We start from the raw sequence: 20,668 nt of genomic DNA on the forward strand, positions 1-20,668 counted from the left end.
CGAAGATTATGCCATAATGCAGCGAATCAAAGGTATTTCTGGAAGCTGAACTTATGCTGTTGTTTTGCAATCGGAGCTGGGGGAAAGGGATTTTCACACACAATGTGTGCACAAACAAACCGACCGCGGGCACAAATGTTTTGTTGGTGTTTGCTTTCGGGGATGGTATTGTTTTCGGTGCCCCCAAGGAGAAGGAACCCGAGCCCCAATCACAAAAAAAACCCAAACGCATAACGTACCAACGAAAAAGGGACACGAGCAGGGTTAAGTTATGACAAGACCTTGCTTATCATCTGCAAAACAGTGGCAAAAAATACCGCCGGTAAATAGAAAAGCACACATACACACTGAAGGCGTCATAATGGAAATGATTTATGCGACGGTTTCTGAAAATATCTCGTCCTCAAGCGCTGGAAGGGGACTGAAAAGAAATGGACCATGCAGAAAGGAATGGCACAAAAAAAACTCCCAGTGCTGTAAAGCTGTACCGGGATTGGTGTTAAAATTAATGTTTTTTTTTCTACACTACAACTGGGCGCTATACTAGAACAAGAGGACCTTATTCTACCAACACGAAATGTGTGTTTTTCGTGTTTGAAATAGTTTCGTTTCAGATTTGCTATATTGCTTGCGCAGAATAAAGGATGTATCTAATTTCCCACAATTTAGAAAACAATTCTCTTTTCCCTTTCTTTAGAAGGGCTTTTTTGTGGTTAGCGCGTTCATTGTACCATCAAAGAGTTGAAAGTGTTTCTTTGTACACTTCAAAAACACTTAAAAATATTCCCTGTACCCCGGCCGTACGCCGGAAATAAAATAGAAAACTGATAAAGCTTCCTTTTCGGACGGGGCGATCATACCATCATCATCGTCATCCTTTTCCTGCCCGAGATGTGGCACAGCACAGTAAGCAAAATAAGAAAATTGAACCCAAATCTATCCCAAGTCTTTTCAGAAAACAGCGGAAGAACCGTCCCGGTAAATTTTCTAAACGCAAAACTTTGCCGTTTCATTCCTTCGGTAACGAGCTCTTACCTCGCAGGAGAGGCAACGACTATACAATGGATTAAATCTGGGACAACTCAAACATCCAACCCGACCTCCGGGATCGGATGTATCTAGGCAGGATCAAACTGCGCTCTTTTCCAGTCCTTCATCGCACTGGAAGGATTTTCGTTTGTTTCCGGAAAATGATGATACGGTGGTAGAAAATGGAGCAACATGGAACACGCGCAGCCTGTCTTTTTTGCTGTTTCACACGAGAAAGCATCTGTTTTGTAGTTACAGAACGAAGCGTGGTGTATAGTTTAACGTTGCTTACAAATTTAATGATTACGATTCAATTGATTTATAATTTGTAATAGTTATGGGTGAACCCATAACTTCACAGCACTGTTTGAAGGGACAATCCAATTTAAGCAAGCAAACACAAACAGCTCAAACAGGTTGGTTTATTCTTGTTTGCTCACGTTGCACCGGTTCCGCTGATTTTGGTTGGCAAGAACTCCTTTTTTCCGGCATAATTACGTGTCCCATGGAAAAGTAATTTCCTGCTGTCTGTTACCAACCGAGACAGGTGCAACCGGGAAGAGGCCGTTTTTCCCTTATGCTCGGCTGTCGGATCTGATTCGGTGTGTTCCTCTGTATGGTTTTGTCTGCTGGTATGCTACCACCGGAATGCCGGTGGTAGTCTACGCGTTGTTCGCAATATCATCGTGATTTGCCAAATCTATTTCACTTTCATCATCGAACAATTTGCCGTTGGTGGGCTATCGGGTGAGTTCAATGTTTATTGTTTCTGTTTCTTCGTCGTAGTGGAGAAGAAGCTGGAACCGCGCATCGGCCGGGGGTACAATTTCAAGGAAGCACAGCAAGGAACGCTATCGGTAGGGGAGGAAAGGTTGATATCTTGGGAGAATGTTGGGATTGAATTTTGACAAACAAATGTGGGTTGTTATAAATTGTTGAACGAGAGCTCTTGGAGATGGATCGTACGCCCTGTTTTTCTGCACCTCGTTAGGGAGTGATTTGTTGTTGATAAAGTGGGTAGATTATGGAATTCAAAATAAGTGAAAGGTTACACACAGACGAAGCCGTCGCCGTAAAGTGGATTTGTCGCTCAAAATATTTAAAATCATAATAGTACAAAATGCGAATATTTTGGGACTTGCATAGCTGCATGAAAATAAAGCTTGCGTAGTGTCTTATATTGCTTTACTGAAGTTTGTAAACAAATGTAAAAAATTAAAAAATAGCTAAAAAATCACTCTGCTGTGAGGAGCGCCTGAAAGTATGCTACATGATATTTTGAATTACTTTTTTACTCTCCTCAATAATATTGAGTCAGTGGATTAAAGCAAATAACTTAAAATAAATTTGTAAAATTTAACACAAACTTGTTATCTATTTGTCGACAAGAGATAAATGATATAAAAACAAATCGAGTCTTTGTGAAGCAGTCAACAAGCACACAATCCAACCATTTTAAATTACACCCTAGAAAACCTTACAAGAACATTAGCATCCCCATCGACGGTTATGCAAAGAAGCAAAACAAAAGTACAAAAAAGTAAAACACCACGAAAGCAGAATGATAAAATTTAATTTTAAACATGTTTCAAATATTCAATGACAACAAAAAAAAAAGAAAACACCGATAAAACAATTTCGGCTGCAGCAGCTCGTAGAAAATAAACATTGCACACTTACCACGGCACGCTTCTCAAACTCAAACATTTAATTAAAGCCATTACTCCCATAATGGAGCCCGCTGAAGTTTAATCATTGCAGCAGAATTCTTCTCACTCCACGACGATGTGCCATGGTTTGCGGCGGGACAGTGGACCCAAGCCGACATGCCATAGAGCAACGCAAGAAAGTGGTCGAGTTTTTAAGTGCTTTAATATATGCTCGCATGTACGGACACGGCCATGGCACGGCCACGTGGGTGCAACGGCGTCCTGCACGGAGCGACAGCAGGATGCATCGCCTGTGGGTGAAGTGAGAGCAAATCGTGCTAGAGTGCAAACTATGTTTCGCTTTGAAGCAATGACATGAATAGTGGCAGCATCTTGTCGTTTCAGCCCTGCCCGTGTTTGGCACCCAGCGTATGGGTGCTGTTGTGTGGCAACGGTTTGCTCATAAATGGGCCGTCTACCTGGGTAGGAATAGTGCGGCTCTTGTCGTTCGAATGTACCGAAGCTAAGGTAAGGTGTGCACGATCTTTCGTGTATATAATTTTGCAATGTTTGTACCACAAGACTCCCGACTCTGCAAAAAAGTTTCAAAGACACACAGTCCCAACAGAGTGACAGGTTCGATCGATACGTTGACATGGTTCATTTTGGGAAGTTTTCTTGGGAAGGGAATACGTGTTTGTTTCTGTTGCTTTTTTTTACACGCGATCGGTACAGCTACACTAGCTGGTGGAAGGTGGCTCGCTCTAGCGCCAAGAAGATGCGTTTATGATGATGAAGAAGATGTGTTTTCTGCGGGCAAATAATTCTGAACAGGCATCTCTATATCCATCCCGGACAGGCCGTTTCCGGATGACGGAAGGCACGTACCGAGGCAGCGGCAAAAAATAGTGTCACCGGTTCGTCGGTCCGTTCGAAATTCCGGAAGCATCCGTGAGCGTACCGTTTGCACTGGTGGCAATAATGAAAAGCTAACAATAGTGAGCGAAAACGCAAAACAAAAGAAAACACGGCTTAATGGATAAAACGAAAAGGTTGGAGGATTGGAGGAGCAAAAAAAAAGATCGTTCCATTTTTCTGTTAGTTGTTTTTTGTTTGGTTTGTTTCTTGCATCCGATTTGGTGTACCAGCCGTTCTCGTCGTTCGACCGGTTGTCGCTTTCGCGATGAAGCATAGACGCGAGGAATGTTTGCCACAGTGTCTTAAAGGTTCACTTCCCCTGGAGGGGTAAATAATAGAGCCCGTCCAAGTCGTATTCATTCCCGCTCTGTCCGCAGTTTTATCGTGGTAGGAAGCATCAGAGTGCTAAAAAAGACTGCAGATTTTTCACTGTAAAGCGAACGAACGACAACCCGGAAGCGTACGTCTAGAAACTATCCCCAAGCAAAGTATGTCCTTCTTACAAAATTCTTCCCATTTGTGCGGCGTTAGTTAGTCCCTTCGAAAGCCGCACTAGTTTGTTATTAATTTTCTCCGTCGGAAAAGTTGCTTGCTTAGCGACAGCTGGCGGGTGGGGTAAGGCGAGATGCTGTAAGAAATCTGCCTTTGGGAATATTCCCAAAGCTTCCATAGCTTCAACTTTTCCTCCAAATAGAGACGATAACGGGTCGGCAACGGATAAGCCATGTACTAATCCGTAAAACAGGACGACACAACTTAACACCCAACCGGCAGTGGCAGTGAGCTGGAAGCTTCTGGACAACGAAAGTGATACGGCAAGTTTTCGTCCGGATTATAGAACACAGTATCGGAAAATGTGGAGGGGAAAATGACGACGAGGATACGTAGCTACGAAAAATAAGTCCCTAAACTCTCCATGGGCTCCAGGGGTAAAGGGAGTAAGCTGTTGACTGCCCGTTTTTTGCTAAGAAACTTTGCCGGTCGGATTAAATGCCCGTTACCTGGAATCATTTTAAGGTTATCAATTTCAATTTTTCGGTAATTAAAATTTACACTTTTATCGAGCAGCTTCGAGTTGAGCAGATTCAATGGCGCACTGTTTGCAAAGTTCGTTCGCAGGATATTTAATTGAGCTGACAGAAGAGAATGTTACGAGTGAAGAGGCGAAGTGTTTGTGTAAAGACAGATCAAAGCGGATGAAGCATGAAAATGGTTCCACAAGGTGCTTTACACTATCATGTCTCGTCTTAAACAATTACGAATGATTTAACGGACGGTAAATATTGATAATTAAGGATCAAAGAAGCGTAAATACACATCTCACGCAAATGCAATTGTTTGAGCAAGCTGATAAATAACGACATTCAATCAACAACAATCGAGCCGTGGGATGTGCTGTAACGTTCGATCATGCGTAGTGTATGTGTGCTTGAACAATCGGCTGTTTGTAGAGTGTAAGTTTCAAGAATGAGGCACGCACCTACCAAATCCCGACGATACAAATGAACTGCAATGAGAGCGTAAGCGTGGCGAAATGGGAGAAAAGTAGAAAAAATGACTGAATCAGTGAGCATGTAGATGAGTAAAATGATAGATGATGAAGAGATAAAAATTAAAAAAAACGGTAAAGTAAACAGAGATCAACAGAAGGAACAACAAATATTGAAAAGGGAAACATGATTACGGTTTGATTGGTAAAGTACAACGAAGTTCACTGTACTGGATAGAGATGTTTGTCATTGTTTAAAAGTGTGCCATTTTTATTCCATCCAGTTTATTGACCCATAATCGATCATAATCGAAATGGAACGTGATGAAATGTCACACCCATAAGGCAAGCAACACTTTGTTCGTGCATAAATGCAAAATCGGTGGCTCGTGTTAAGGAGCTTCCTCGCTTTCTCTCCCTCTCTTTCTCTCTCTGATCAGAAAACAATGAACGAACCATTAACAAGCCTACCAGTGCCTATAAACCACAGACAATCCATCGTAAATCCATAAATCACTAAAAGTTCCCGTACTCGGGGCTTTTCGAGCCGAGTGGTGGGGGAAGAGGATAAGAGATATGAAGCGCATGAGCGATTATCCTTTGGTGAAATTCATAATGTGTACACGCTCCTAGGGAAAGGAGTTTTCCCATGCGCTGAATTTTTGCCTGTGGTAGGCTGTTTCCGCAACCCACTTTGCGTGCTGCTGATGTCAGCTGAAAAAGCCTACAGCTGCTGGTGGCGATGAGGATGAGGATGATGACTTTGCAAATAAAATCATTTTCACCCTTTTCCCGAGGCTTTTGACGACTGAGTGGTAGAAAGGCTCGGATTGTGAGACGACTGTAGGAAGCTCTTTGCCTTCGGACACGTTCTTCGGACCGTCCTAGTTTCTTTGTCACGCAGCACCGGGGGAACAACGAACCGATGTACACCGGTTGCAAATAAAACCGATCAAGCCAATCGTCCCCAAAACCCGGGTGGCCACAGAAACCGATCAGACCTTCGCATTCATGATAAATGCAAACCCCATTGACAAGTCATAAAGCGTAAAGAACGGATCTGAAATTGATAGGGCACACGTTGGCAAGAACGGAAGCACTTATGCGTATTGGAGAAGAGTTTCACCGCAAAATGGGACTTTGTGAAGCACTTGGGCGCTTTTAAGTGCTGGAACGGATTGAGTGATTTCGAAAAGCTTTCCTATGATAGTTATGCGCCTTTTGTACTGTAGGAGATGCCGTAGGAAGTAAGTTATGGCACATACTATGCTCTTTATGTAGCTATTAGCTGCAGTAGGTACACGCTGTACAATCATGCGAGTGTTCATGACAAGCTTGAGAAGAGATGTGACGCAAATGTAAGCGAAGAAAAATAAAACAGGAGAGATGCGGAAGTGAGTTGTCTTTTCCTCATTGAGTTGCGCGTAGACAAATAGCTTTTCAATTTAAATTGATTTTGTCAGTGTTATGATTTTCTGTTACAGCGTGATTAGCTTTATAGTAAATTGGCTATACAGCAAACAGTACGGTGCCACGCCAGTATCATAACCCAAGACAATACAAATGCAACATATGCCCGATTTCAAAGAAAGCACCAATATCCGATCAGTGTAATGAAACGTAACTCTACACGCAGATGGAAATAACCAAAAATACTGCGTATGCCCGATCTAACCCGAAAACACTCACAAGGCTTGTTTGTCGCCCGGAAAACCTGGGCTGGAAACCCGGAATGATCAATATATAATCAACTTCATAGCAACATATTCAATCAAGACATACATAGCAAGAACCGCGTCCGGAGTTTCCTTTGATAATAAGTGTCTTCAATCCTGGGAAGTATTATGAGATCTCCTGGATGATTATTTACTCTATAAGAAAACCGATAACATTGAAAACAGATCACCGGTAATGCAAAATTAAATTTAATTGAATTTATCCATAAGATAACGTTTGACAACACAAATATAAGATGAGACTGAATTCCGTATAAATTGAGACAATACGCGAATTAAATTCCATCAGAAGGATTTAAAGGACTCCATTAACGCCGTGATAAGGTGCGGCTTGAACGAAAATTAGGCATGTTATACCATTGCTTTTATGTTTGAGTTGTCTGTTATAGTTGTTAATTGAAAGTAATCTTCTTCTTCTTCTTTGGCTCAACAACCGGTGTCGGTCAAGGCCTGCCTGTACCCACTTGTGGGCTTGGCTTTCAGTGACTAATTGATCCCCCCCCCCCATAGCAGGATAGTCAATCCTACGTATGGCAGCGCGGTCTATTTGGGGATTGAACCCATGACAGGCATGTTGTTAAGTCGTACGAGTTGACGACTGTACTACGAGACCAGCTAAATTGAAAGTAATATGACATGTATATTTGTTTAGTACACCACATATTTGTTTTAAAAATATATATGAAAAACTGACGAGAAAATTGGAACTATATTTAATACGATCACATCATAATCAATGAAAAGAGTCACCTGCTATGAGATATGCTCTTATTTCGTATTTTTTTAGAAATATGTGTGCCATACAAACTCAATGGGCATACCGGAATAGTCCGTTGAGTGTAGTGCATATGTTTCACAAGCAATTAGTCACGTTTAAATTATGCCCGAGACTTGTTTAGTGCCAGGGTTTTAGTCTATCACGTTGAGTTAACCGAAGCAGGATAATTCGGGGATGGTGGCGCTGCCGACCAATTGGTTGGCGACTGTGTCATCCAAAACTGTGGCTAACGTTTCCAAATCGATCATCGATGTTTGGCAAGTTTGCACGTTTTTGGCAGCATGGTGCAATGAAATCCACACCCAAGGAATTACCGGAAAGACAGGCAGTGTGGAAAATTGGTGAGTATATATGTGTGTGTGAGAGGGGTATGCAGTACAAAATTGAGGTAAAAATACTTCTGCGTGGTAGAGTTGAACCAAACCAAACAACTGTATAACCGCAACAGCGGTTCTTCGTTACCGCATTTAAGTTCCATTTTTAGGAACTGCAGCAGTGAGATTTAGCATTGCACGAGTGGCACGGTTTGATTTTCTTGTTTTTCTCCCCAAAAGAAACTGACCCGATTCGCATTGGAACGCTTTCTTGTAGTTTATAACTTGAAAGGATCATTCAAGTTCATTCAAAGAATGCATTCCATCATGAACATTTAGAGCGATAGAATGTTAACAATTGTCCAAAAGTTCAACGATCGAATGGGATCATTTGCTGCCACTTAACAGACCTTAATCACAGCTACATTTTAAAATGCAATTACTGAAAGAGATCATTGTTTTTATTGTAAATAGAATCAACAATGCCCCATCCAACCGTCCAACAGTGTCTACCCTTGAGACAGCTTAGGGAGCAAGGCTGTAAGAACGATGATGAAAGTGTGATAAGGTCATCTGGTCAGTGGGTGATTAATGCAAACTACAGCTCATCCACGCATAAAGGAACAAAAAGCACACAAAAAACAGAACAGAAGAAAACAAAACCGAAAACAAACCAATCAAAACCAGGGCACCGGTGCACTACTACCGCGCACCTGGGCAGCGGATGTACCGAGAGCGTTTACTGCTACACGAACGAAATTGCAATACTTACTTCTTGCCCGCTTCTTGATATTACGCAGCAGTCGAAGGTAATCGGCATACTTGGCCGTCTCCTCGTCGAAGGTCCCGGACGATGTTTCGTTGCCGCCGATCGCCCGGTTGATGGAGGTGATCGCCATCGAGCAGTCGGTGAAGCCGCGCCCGGACTTTTCGTCAAACTCATGGTACAGGTACGCCTGGATCGTCCAGTTGTAGTGCCGGTGAATTTCGCGCATCATCAGCCCGAACGCGTGGTAGTTGCCCATCATGCGCGTCAGCGTCCGGTAGTGGGGCGCTTTGAGCGTGAACGCTTCGGTCAGCCCGCCGGACGTGATTAGCGGAATGCCCCAGACGGAGCTGTAGCGGGCGATCGGTGCAATCACGTAGTCGCAGATCGGACCAAAGAACACATCTGCAGGGTTGTCCGCGGGTGTTTTTCGTTTGGCAAAGCGTAAGAAAGAGCGTAGGAAGGAACAGAGGGGATTGTTGTTGAGATTTGGGAAGAAATGTTGGCTTTGAACGCTGCTGCTGTGACAGAACGGGACGGGAAGTTCTCGGAATCAAATCGATGGTAGCATAAACAACATTACCGCACCACGGTGGGAAAGGACACCTACATTATCAATAGCACCAGCACCCTTCCGCTGCACCCTCTCCCTCTTACATGTCAAGGTTAACTCTGCACACTCGTTACGTATGCAAGCGATCGCAAATTATCGTGCCGAGGTGGAATTTCATGGGCTTTCAGAAAGAGCACGCTGTCCCTCCAGTTTGGCCTAGCAGGGTTGACCCTGAGACGCGCGAGGAATGGGTCATAAATAGGACAAAAATAGCACGATCGCGTAAATTGTGTGGGTTCACCTTCGATTTTTCATCGCGCGACAAGAATAGATCCGATTCAGTGCTAAGGGACAATTGAAAAAAAAACAGGCCCTTAATTGAGCCGATTATTATAGAAGTTCATGGGGTTTGCTAAGCGATAGCATCACCGCTTAACTGCACAACTCAAAACGGACGAACCAAAGTGGACATGTAAATGGAAGGTCCAGCTGAAGGACACCTCCACCTGCATTTGTCGCTGTCGCCTGGCATCAGGCAGTCCCGCGGGATCGTTCGTCCCAATTACCCAAAGCCCAAAGATGGCAGTCGGCAACAGACTGGACTTAAGAAAGTGTGGAATTTATGTGATGACAGCAACTAGGCGCTTAGTTGAGTAACGTAATTTATTTCAACTGCTCCAGAGAATGCTTTTTTTTGTTGTGGAGCGGTGTCCGTGATAAGTGAAGAGAATGCACCGCCAGTATGCCCGGTAAGGAAGTAAGTGTCTGTATCGGACGTGAAAGTGTGGAGAAAGTACGGACGTTGAGCCGATATCGAAAGCCAGGGACAACACAATGGCTCACAAAGATGAACTCCAGAGCGTGCAATCGCATATCCTTCTCGCTTCTCGCGATAGTGTGGAAAGTAAGTAGTGTTTCTTTTGTTTTTTTGTTTGTTTGCTTATTTTTGGGAAAGGACACTCATGCGAGCTTTTAATTTACTGCCTCGTTTTCTTTCTCCATCCATTGGGTAACCAAAGGCAAACAGCTAATAGCTGTGTGAAGCTGCACTCGATCTTCACCGAAATGGAGTAAAGCCGAATCGCAATCTACATCTACCACCGTTCGAAAACAGACACGGAAACACGAGCGAACCCCGCAAACGATACAGTTGGTTTGGTTCTTTGCCATTACTGTCGTCGTACGGAGGGGCGAAAGGCAGAAAAAGGATCGCCCAATTAATGAACCATGCAAGAGAGTAACCTTTTAAAAAAACGTAAGCAAAGGAGGAGCAAGACGATTCGAATGGAAGAAAGAAAAAACACACACACAAAACGACACAAGTGCCACAAGCATCCTTTCTACAAAGTAACGACTTACACCACACTCAGATTCTTGCTTCTGCTGCCTGCCTGTGTACATGCAGAGTCCGTGAAGCGGTGGCTAAAAGGCCAAGGGAAGTTCACTTTCGCAAGTGGTTTCTTATCTTCTGCTCGTGCGTGTAACTGTGTGAGTGTGTGTCTGTGTGTGGGAAGAAAGTAAAAGTAAGGGTAGTTGACAGTTTTTGCTACCGGAAAAAACGGGCCGCTTGTTAGCGCGATTTGAAGCCGTTCAATTACACTGCCAATTCTGAATCTCTCTGGTGGGTAATTAAGTTGAACTATGGAGCTATTGAAATTAATGGAACCTCAGTGCGGGTACTTTTTTCTCTTTTGCATCGATTAAAACTACTATCGCTTCCGTGCCAGAAGATGGAGAGTTAAAGTGTAGAAAAGTAGAAAAGGAAAGATTATTAATGTTACAAAGCGTTGTATACGAAGGGGCCTTCAGCAAAGCTGGACCAAATTCCGCATCATGGAAATGTCTTCAAAAATCTACAACCGAGCAAATGGGTTTGTACGCAAGAGCAAGAAAGAGAGCAAAGGAAAGAAAGCAACACCATACCAAAAGGTTCAGATGCATGCGAGTTGGCCTTTCGTAACTTAACCTTCCGGCCGTCTGTCACCTTTCACTTTCGCCACCCTCGAGACACAACGCTGGCAGGCGGGCAGCACACGGAGCATGACACCACCGCGAGCGCGCTCCGTGCACGACCTGTTGTGCCCGTTTTAAGAGACGGTGGTTCCTTTAACCCGACCGGTACCAGGTGAGGGGGAGAGGGAAGGGTTTTTTTTTCGGTTGGAAATCTGGTTGCCAGTGTGCGGTGTTGGGGCGCATCCAAACCGTTGCGATGTTGTTTGGATGTTGCCGGCGAGGCGAACGAGGGTCACCACCACTCTGCGCAACAGCTGAGCTGTGTTGTGTGCTGTGCGCTGGCCGAGAACAGGGTCTGGCAGGTGTGTGGGTGTGTGTTTTCCGATGGGGTCGCGTGTTGGGAATAAAAATAAAACCTACGAATATCTGGCAAGAAGAGGAAACTGGTGGAAAAGGGATATTATTATTATGACCGCGTCAACAACATATCGATACACTCCGCGAGAATGTTCAATATACTAAGGTGTTATAAATTAGGTGAACTCAGGTGGGAAGTACCTTAAAATTGCATTCACTGCTATAGGAACCGCTTTTGTTAAAGAAGCAAACTAAGTTCATGGACGAGCAAATTCTACCACACTCCAACATTGGCCATAATAAATTGAACAGCCTTGGAGCAGGGAAAACGAAAATCTGCCCCCGAAATGATTGAAGGTCATTTGAGCCGCCTCTCAAGAAACGGCGAAGCTATTTGTCAGAAAGGGATTTTTGGAGGGTTTGCTGACAAATCACCGGCCATGTTGCTGCACGTGCCCCTCCTGGGGCGTGGGGAACTCGTCTGGAGCTCGCCCTTCTCCAAATCTCAAGCCACCTTACGGGCATGATCCATCAAAGCGCGGTGGAAAGGGGAGAAGCAAAAAAAAAAACAAAACATTCCAAATGATCAGAAACAAGTCGCTGAGATCTGTCAAGCGAAGCCGAACGTTTGATTTATTGCAAATCAATTGTCAAACCGTTTGCCGAGTGAATAATATGCCTAGAAGCGGTGGCTGTCAAGTTTTGCTTCAATTTGTGCTATTTGGACGATAGATTTGTGATGTTGTAGATTAGGAGGCTTACAAGATACTGCCGCACAGAAACCAAAACAACGCGGTTGTAGCGCCGGATAAGGAAACCAAAACAACACAGTGGCAGCGGTGGACACAACTCACGGGCAGAGTCGTTATGTTTTTCGATTGATATGTTAATTTTAGAATAATGTGTGATTTAAATTATGCCGCATTAATCAACGTACAATGGCTTCCCCGTTAACGGTTGTTGACTTATTATTGCTTCTCTAGTGTGTGGCCGAGCCGTTCACAATCGGTTGGTTTGTCATGAGCAGAACACGACGACAGAGTAGGAAGTTGTTTAACAAACGTAATGCCTTTCTCTCGAATAACTCGGGTGGTTCATGTCGACTATCAGCAGGACGCGAGTAGAAATATTTGGTGTGGTCCCTATCGGAGATTTCCGAGCTGAGGTGAGATTACATGCTTAATATACAACCATTCATCTCGAGCTAGATCATTAAATTAATGCTCCAGGATAAAGAGATTACTTGAAAGGTAGAGAGCACTAATTAGACTTCCATTGTTAAGATACGGTAACATTAGAAATCATATTCCGGACGAAATCCCTTAAGGCAATTGGAAGTCATTTTAATTACTCTGAAAGGAAGCTACGATTCATAACCAAGCGTTCATCCCACTCCATTCCCATTCGATTTGATTCCTGAACTTCCGTTGCTATCATCCACGTTCCGTCAAACAATAAAGCGCCACTGGGCGCACGGGTCACAGGAAACCCTTAAAGGGACACACGTTAACATCACCTGGTTTACGCTTGAGAAATATATCGAACGCTCCCAGTGCGCCGTACGTCGACGAACACTGCGTATCCCGGTAGTCGATTTCGATGCGCAAGTTCTGTAGCAAACCACCGGGTGCCGTCACCACGCGCGTGGCCATCTCGATCACCGGCAGCACCGTGGACAGGATGCGTATGTCACGGTTTTTGCTCGGCTTTTTCGGCAGCAGTATGGCAAATTTGACGTAGTTACCCTGCGTATCATCGGCGATCCTGGGGTGTTGATTCACAATGCCAGTATTTGCTCGTACATGATCGCACCCATCGTCGTACGGAGCCTCGCCGACAGTGTCACGTGATGATCGGTTCACAAAGTGGTTGCCATCCCTTGGTGCTGTCACGGTGACAGCTGCCAATGGTGACGGATCACTCGGGTGACTACTATTACTGCCATTATCACTAGAGAGCAGATGATAGTTGGTGCTATTGCGCGTTGCAAGCTGCGCCGCCACCGTGCCACTGTCGATCGATCCGTACACGAGGGATGTCCGTTCATGCCCCGGTACGGATGAAGCGAGTACGTAGAGCAATAGTGTCACACAACACCGCACCACAGCACGGCCCCAATCATCGTTCGCACGGGCCGACATGCTAGTGGTGAGGATACACACTACACCGCACACTACCGATTTATGCTTTGCACACACACGGTTTCACACGGCTGCACCATCCACACAGCATTACCGGTAAAATTAACCGCACACCATCATCGTCACGGGGTTCTGGGGTGGTGGCGTAGGAACTGATTACCACCTTTTTTTTACTTTTTGCGATCAAAAACTCACACACACACTTTCCCACTTTCTGGTCACACCATCCACCCAGTATCACTTACAAACACACCACAGTGACACATTGCACACACATTTATCAGAACCTCATTATTATTTACATCGATATGACCGCACCATTACGGTTGGTGGGTAAAAACTATTTTCCGCCCTTTATTTTTTTTACACCACTCACTGTATCGAACCAATTCGCTGCGCTCGAGAACACGGTACAACACTACCACTGTACACTCCCGGATGTTTTGCACTTGCAAAGGCGAGCTGTTTATACTGTACGCTTCACTGATTCACCACGACCAGACATCTGCTTCACGATCTATTTCAACCCTTTTCGGCGCTTGTCAGCCTGGGGCAAAGGGGGGGGGGGGGGGGGAAACTGTTCTGATATCACCAGCCTGTCATTAACATTTGCGTGACGTTTTCACCGCTTCTCCTCCGGTGTGATGCGCTGATGCTCGGTATACTCCTATCCTGGGCAGAGAAATAATACGATTATGGAAAAGTGGTTCGCGCCCATGCCGGCGCACCGAAATGGTCTATCGAATTTTACGATCGGTTATGGTTCGGTGATGTTACGGCGGGATGTTTTGGTAGATGTGTCTTTGCTCTTTTTCATTTTAATCGACCTCGTTTTGCCATTCCCGAACTGTTGTACACAAGCGAACGTTGTCGATGAAGCTGTGTTACGCGTGGGGAAGTTGGCCGTCTGAAGCACTTATCAAACGGCACAGCGTGGGTTAGGCGCGAGGGATGTGTGAGAGAGTACTGGTGTTGACACTTTATACTAAGAGGAGGATACATTTGTGGGGGAAAGCTTTCACTTCACCCTTACAACCAACGAGAGACGTCTCTGAGCGATAATGAATATTAAAACGCAGTTGTGTTTAGTTGGAATTTGGCGGTATTTCGAGTGGTTGATTGAACACGAGCCACAAGATAAAAGATCGATAAAGCTTTGGTCTTATGAGATAAATAATGACGAGACCTTCTATTGTGGTCAAGATAGGGTAAGGTTCGCTAGAAAAAATGTATTCTAAAATCCCAATTGATTTGTGGTATCATTAACTATTTCAAAACGTCAATCAAAATGCTATTAATTACAACTGAAAATGTCAAATGGTGTAGCATTATTATGCTGCTCATCTATTTAAAATAGGTCTATTTTTGTGTGCAAATCTTGAAACCCAAAAAAAGCCTCCGTACCAGAATAGAGCTGCCAATCGCAACGTAAGGTCTCATCAATAGATCAGCCAGAGACCAGACGCTGAGATGAAACAATCCTTCATTCACAGCGCTGCTCGTCACTTTCCCTCTTGCTTTAAACCAATTTGTGCCAAACTCCTGGCATGAATAGCCAGCCGTCTGCCTCACCATCACAATTTCATGATGAGAGGTGAAAATAATTTCGTAACACTTTGACTGATTGCCCCGCCAGCAACAGGCGATGCGAGGTCACAAAGTACGGTTTTATCGTAAACTTGATCCGTTGAAAAATTGAACACACAAAAAATTGAAACCGGCGTGCGAACCACTCATTTGCAAACGACAGTTGCTTAATTGAAACCGTTCGCCAGCCAGCAGCCAGCCAGCCAACCCGCTGTTACGGCGGCTGCTGTGTCCCTTTCGCCGTGCCTAATGCTGATGGCAATTATGTGTGTGCGTGTGTGCTTTTTTATGTTTTGTTTTGAATTTCGGTTCGCTGCCGCTTCTTTTTTTTTAGATTTCACCTGAGTGCAGGTTGGAGGATTTTAAAATTTACTCGATTACTCAACCTGTTAAGTGAGTTGATTTGTATGGGAAACGATGAATATTCACAGCGGGCGGTACTTTGTTAGGAGAATTTAAAACAATGTTGAGGCTATTGTAATGCAAGAAATAATTACTAGAGATGCCAGGAAAACCGTTCCGGAAAGAATTCGATCCTTCTTTTCGAAAACAATTCCATTCCATTAAACCGATCGAAAGTATGTTCGACTATTTTAGGCATTTTTAATTAATGGCTCAAGTAAAGCGACGTCGCAAAGAATTAAGTTTAAACGTTCGTCCTATAGCAGTAACAGCAGCATCAGCAGAGGCCAAAACACGATCCAAGATTTAATCAAGCGAGAGGCTGTCAAAAGATTGTTTCAAACATTTTCATTCGACCTCATTTATCAGAAAATAGTCTTAGTGAAAGTGTTTTTTTCCACTCCATCTTTCTTCACTATTACCTCGCAAATGACCATGGCAGCAAATGGGTACCATTTTTTGCGTTCTTGTTGGGGTGTTTTTGTCATTCGATGAGTTGGTGTGCACTGAATAATGATGTCCATCAATCAGAAACACTCAATCGAATGCTGTTTTTGTGTGCTATGATTCAATCCTTTTACTTCGTAGGAATCCTTTCTTTTCTAAGTTATGGACCCTCGAAATTGCCTAAAGAGTAGTACATTTTTTGTACGACAAAACTGTTTAAAGGCATTGTTTGTGTGCAGAAAACATGCTGATTTACATTTTATTTGCGAATGTCTACTAAATTAAAAACCGAATCTTGGTTAAAAAGCGATCAGTTTCCAATATATTACTACAGCTCGGCACCATTGGTGTTTGAAGGTAACGAATGGTCATATTTTAGCAAAAGTGACCCCGTATTTGGTAGTGCTTTCCGATGTCATCCAATTAAAGAAGCTTTTTGAATAAAATGCATCTCAAACATTGTCTGTTGGCACCGCGCCAACACTGCTGCCAGTAAAAAGCTAAAGGGCACCAAGGAAATTAAACAAATGGCAAATCTGGCCATTCCTATGCTGCTCATTTTTCTTGTTGCATTTTTTGTGTTATTATTATTTAGACACAGCAACGAAAGCGTCTTTTTTCTGCACACCAAAGCGACACTTTGAAAATTCCACTCTTTATTATAGATTCGGAATGATCCAGCAGTGTGTGACTGTTTTGTATTTTACGATCTCAAAAAGGTTAAAATGATTCGCAGGCAGCAACACGAGGTTTGTTTTTTGTCTCGGTTGAGAATTTTATATTTATTTAGAGTTTTGTTTTTCATATGCAAAAATGACCTCCAGCTCTTTATGTCTATTGCATTGGGTGACAGTGTGTTCCCGTATTATTTTTGCGTAGCTTTAATTTTAATTTTAAAACAAGTTTCGGGGACAAGTTTGTTGCAGCAAACAATTATACTTTACACAGTATTTTTTGTCCCGTTCACAGCCGTTAAGAGGTTTAGTTTTAATTACTTCGACTGAGGACTTTTGCTTTTTTACCCTTTGCAGTGAATATATTCAAGGAGATGCGTTTTGTTGATTAAATCTATTCTATGGGCTTTTATTTTGCAGCGTATTCGAGTGGTTCAGCGTACCAGTGTGAATAGTGGTTAAAAGTTGTAATAAAAGTTAAATAATTTAATCTTCAATGATGTCAACTGTGATGCCTGAGCGAATAATATATTTCAGCATTTTGAACCCTTTTGTCAAATCATAGGAGATTTATTTATTTTTAATTTCTTCATTAATTTGCATTTGAAGGATTAAACTCTCTTACATCCCCAATGTTAGTTCGGTTCGTGTCCGGCCGGTTCAAACAGGAATATCCTGTTGTGGCGCTATTGTGCAACCGTCTACCGTGAATGTGTTGGTCCCCGAATGGTAGCAGAGTGAGCGACACGTGCAACCTTAAAAACCCTATAAAAAGCACACACTTATATTCAAACATTCTTCACATAAAAACGAAGGCGTTTGTCCTTTATGAATTTGACACAGAAATTTGCACAGAACGATCTTGGTTTCACTTTCGGTTGAATGTTATGGAGAAAAAAGTCATTGAAACTTCGAGGATTCTCTGCTGTCTGTGTTTCGGCCGGGCTGGTAAGGGTGTTAGACAGACGAAATATTTGTTTTCCAAATTAATCATGGTCCAACGCGACGGGCCGAAGAGACAAAGATGACCCATCAGATAACATCGTTCGCACCGGGTCGGCTTTCGGGGGTACGAAGCTCCAAATCACCGGTACGGTTGTGTGTGTGTGCTTGTGTTTGTGCGATTGATCTTCCACAAAACCATATGATGGTCGTGGCAGCGAGCAAAGACAAAAGTTGTCGCACTGCTTCGCCAACAAAACTTCCACCTTCGGCCGTGCATGTCCATCCGAAAATCAGCATACTAATGACCGCGATAATCTGCGTTCACCTATGTAACGTTTCGCGTCCCTCGTCCCACCGATCGCCTTTGACACCGGTGCACGAGTGGACGTGGACGACCGATCTTATCGGAGTGGTACGAACGGACACCACAAATGGCACCGAGGAGCCGTTTTCGCTCACCACGAACAAACGAACCACCGCCGATTTGAAGAATTGCATGCTTGGCCATATCGCCACTCTTCCGTGCGTACCTGCCGGTTTCTATTGCACGGAACTGGAGCTATAAATTGGCATCTAGAGACACTATTAATAGGGAAAACAAGTTTGCAAAAAAAAGCCCCCGATGATGGAGAGCTGATGAATAACGCATCAGCACAACCAATCCGGGCGAAGGTGTACGCTGTCGGGCGGCCACAGGACCCACACGGATGTCACCCACCCGTGAACCGCTGACATTTATCTGGTGCTTTGTTTTCGATGCTATTGTGGCATAATGGCCAGGTAGGACAAGCTGCGGTTGAAGATTCGCAAAGAAGCTGCGCGGTGGTAGGAAAGTCGCTCGGATCTTCCGGAACGGCGCGAATGGGTCCGAAGGTGAAGTAATAAAGACCATTAGGATAAATTATGTGCTCGATAATTGATTTTTTTGTTTGGCCTTTTGGGGGAAGAGTAAAATGAAGCGATTATGATGTTTAAATTCATTTATAATTTAATTGATTCGTTGAAAGCTTTAGTGGAGCACCAGCACCGACCAAGCGATTTCAACTCATTAAATTCGTTTTGTATTAGTTTTTAATAGGAGTACCTCTCATTAAATGGCAGAAAACCCTCACGGCACACACGATCGTTGGTTCGGATTGGTTTTAAAATATGTTTGGCGTATTTTTAGCTATTTTTAGTTCCCCTTGTTAAGTGTTGTATTAATTTGCATTGCAAGATAAGATCGTCCGTGGTTTGTGAAACCGCAGATAAAAGCTATTTTGAATAGAAACTTTAGACTTTGGTAGTTTTAAAAATACGCATCCAGTGAGACAATATTTTTAGCACAGCTCCTCACTGTAATTTGCATAAAATTTACACAAATTTGCAAAACTGGCCAAAGATGTATCATTCTGCCGGGACGTTTTGTAGAAGAATAAAGCATCCTAGTTATACCTTGTGTCCATGCAGAATAAAAAAAAGACAAGGAAGGTGAAACCAACCCTTCTTCTGTCTACGCTGCACGATCAGGCCCCGCGGGGAGGTGATGATCACGATCACGCTAAAAATTGGCTAATTAACGCACCAGCCGTAAGTGAGCCGTGGGAAACGTTGTTTGGCTGTGATGTTATTGTATCATTTTTGGCATTTAATCCGCAGAGCCTACGGACGATTCGTTTTGTTCGCTTTCGCACAAAGTGGACAACAATTACCATCGCGAGCGTGTTCCTGGGATGGTGCTCGCGTATTTTCCTAAGCGATTTAATTAACTGTTTGCTGAGTGTGTGCAGGCCGCCGTACGCCTGGCCGTCCGCCCCGTGTGGAATGTGTAAATTTAATAATCATCAGTTGCAGTTGCTTCAATCAACCGTGTCCCACGGTGGATGGGTGGGGGCACGGCCGGGCAGGTTTCATCCACCGTGGTGCATTACAAACCTGCACCCACTCGCCCCCACGTCCGGTCTCACGTGTGCCGGGGCGTTTTCACGCGGTCCCTTCAGCACGATTGTCGCTTACGGTCTGAAATGAGTGGCACGCGTTTATGTAAATGTCGCACCAGAACATGACTGTGATCGCGGGAAATAGTATTCCGCTTCGGGGCCAGATTCCCTAACGACTCTGGATGGGGCTTTACGTGTAGCACTTTTTTTTCTTCTTTTTGTTTTTGTGTGTGTGTGTGAGTGTATCTCTCTGTTAGTTACACTCGTCAGTCTTTACCATCGTCATTTCATTCCGTTCGTTAGCGTCGGCCACAATCTGCACGTTGGCAATTTGTCGGGCGCTGTAAACGCAACACTCTACATTTACAGTGGGCTGTTTGATGCCGAGGACATGAAAACCAAAATTACGGCAAAAAAGATAAGATGCCGGGTCACAAAAAGATCACTGTTGAGAGAGGTCTATAAAATTGCAGAAACGAAGATGTCAACGATGAATTTCGTGCGTCTCTCACAAGATGAATAAATAATAGGAAAAGTAACATGAAGTACAAAACATTTGTCACAAACAGATAATATAACAACAAAAAATCAAACCACCTTCCCAAAAAGTCGTGGAATAAGTATTTTTAGAAATTGTTTAGATATCTATAATTATCTCAACATGTTTATCGATCAAAAATGAAAAAAAAAATATCGAGGATAATAATCAGTTCATTGCCATCTCGAATAATGACTTATTTAGCACGAAATCTTTGGTTATGTTTCCGGTACACTTAATTTAAAGCGAAATCCATTCAGTACATCAAAACAATCAATGCTTCGTTGGCGCGTTGTAGTGCTTTAAAATCTTCCCCAAAGTACAGGAGTAAAACAATTCCCCACCTCAACGGGATTTGCTGATGCCGTCTGTTGCCGTCCTTAGTGCGCAAAGTCTTTAGTTCGTTTGAGTTGTTCGTTCGGGTGTTTTAGCAGCGCCGTCATCAGGCTGGACAGCGATACCGTCCAAGGAAA

The 20,668-nt window shown here is 43.7% G+C and overlaps 2 protein-coding genes across 4 annotated transcripts in view; both read right to left on the reverse strand.

Moving 5' to 3' along the window:
* Positions 1 to 13,789, reverse strand: part of LOC120961064 (atrial natriuretic peptide receptor 1) — a 38,375-nt gene extending 24,586 nt beyond the window's left edge. The window contains exons 1-2 of one of the 2 annotated variants that reach the window (XM_040384670.2): positions 13,059 to 13,789; positions 8,686 to 9,084 (exon numbers count right to left, since the gene is read on the reverse strand). In XM_040384670.2, coding sequence (XP_040240604.2) covers positions 8,686 to 9,084; positions 13,059 to 13,683 — 1,024 coding nt within the window. In that variant the 5' untranslated portion in view covers positions 13,684 to 13,789. Of the gene's footprint in view, positions 1 to 2,167; positions 2,173 to 8,685; positions 9,085 to 13,058 lie in introns of those variants that run through there. The other variant, XM_049606291.1, reaches the window with a different exon arrangement.
* Positions 13,790 to 14,067: 278 nt separating this feature from the next.
* The window catches only part of LOC120961065 (atrial natriuretic peptide receptor 3), a 54,077-nt gene continuing 47,476 nt past the window's right edge, over positions 14,068 to 20,668 (reverse strand). For both annotated transcript variants that reach the window (XM_040384672.2, XM_049606292.1), the window contains one exon: positions 14,068 to 14,355. In XM_040384672.2, coding sequence (XP_040240606.2) covers positions 14,351 to 14,355 — 5 coding nt within the window. In that variant the 3' untranslated portion in view covers positions 14,068 to 14,350. The remainder of the gene's footprint in view (positions 14,356 to 20,668) is intronic.

Source organism: Anopheles coluzzii, chromosome 2 (genome assembly GCF_943734685.1).
Source record: "Anopheles coluzzii chromosome 2, AcolN3, whole genome shotgun sequence".
In the NCBI taxonomy this organism is placed as follows: Eukaryota; Metazoa; Arthropoda; class Insecta; order Diptera; family Culicidae; genus Anopheles; species Anopheles coluzzii.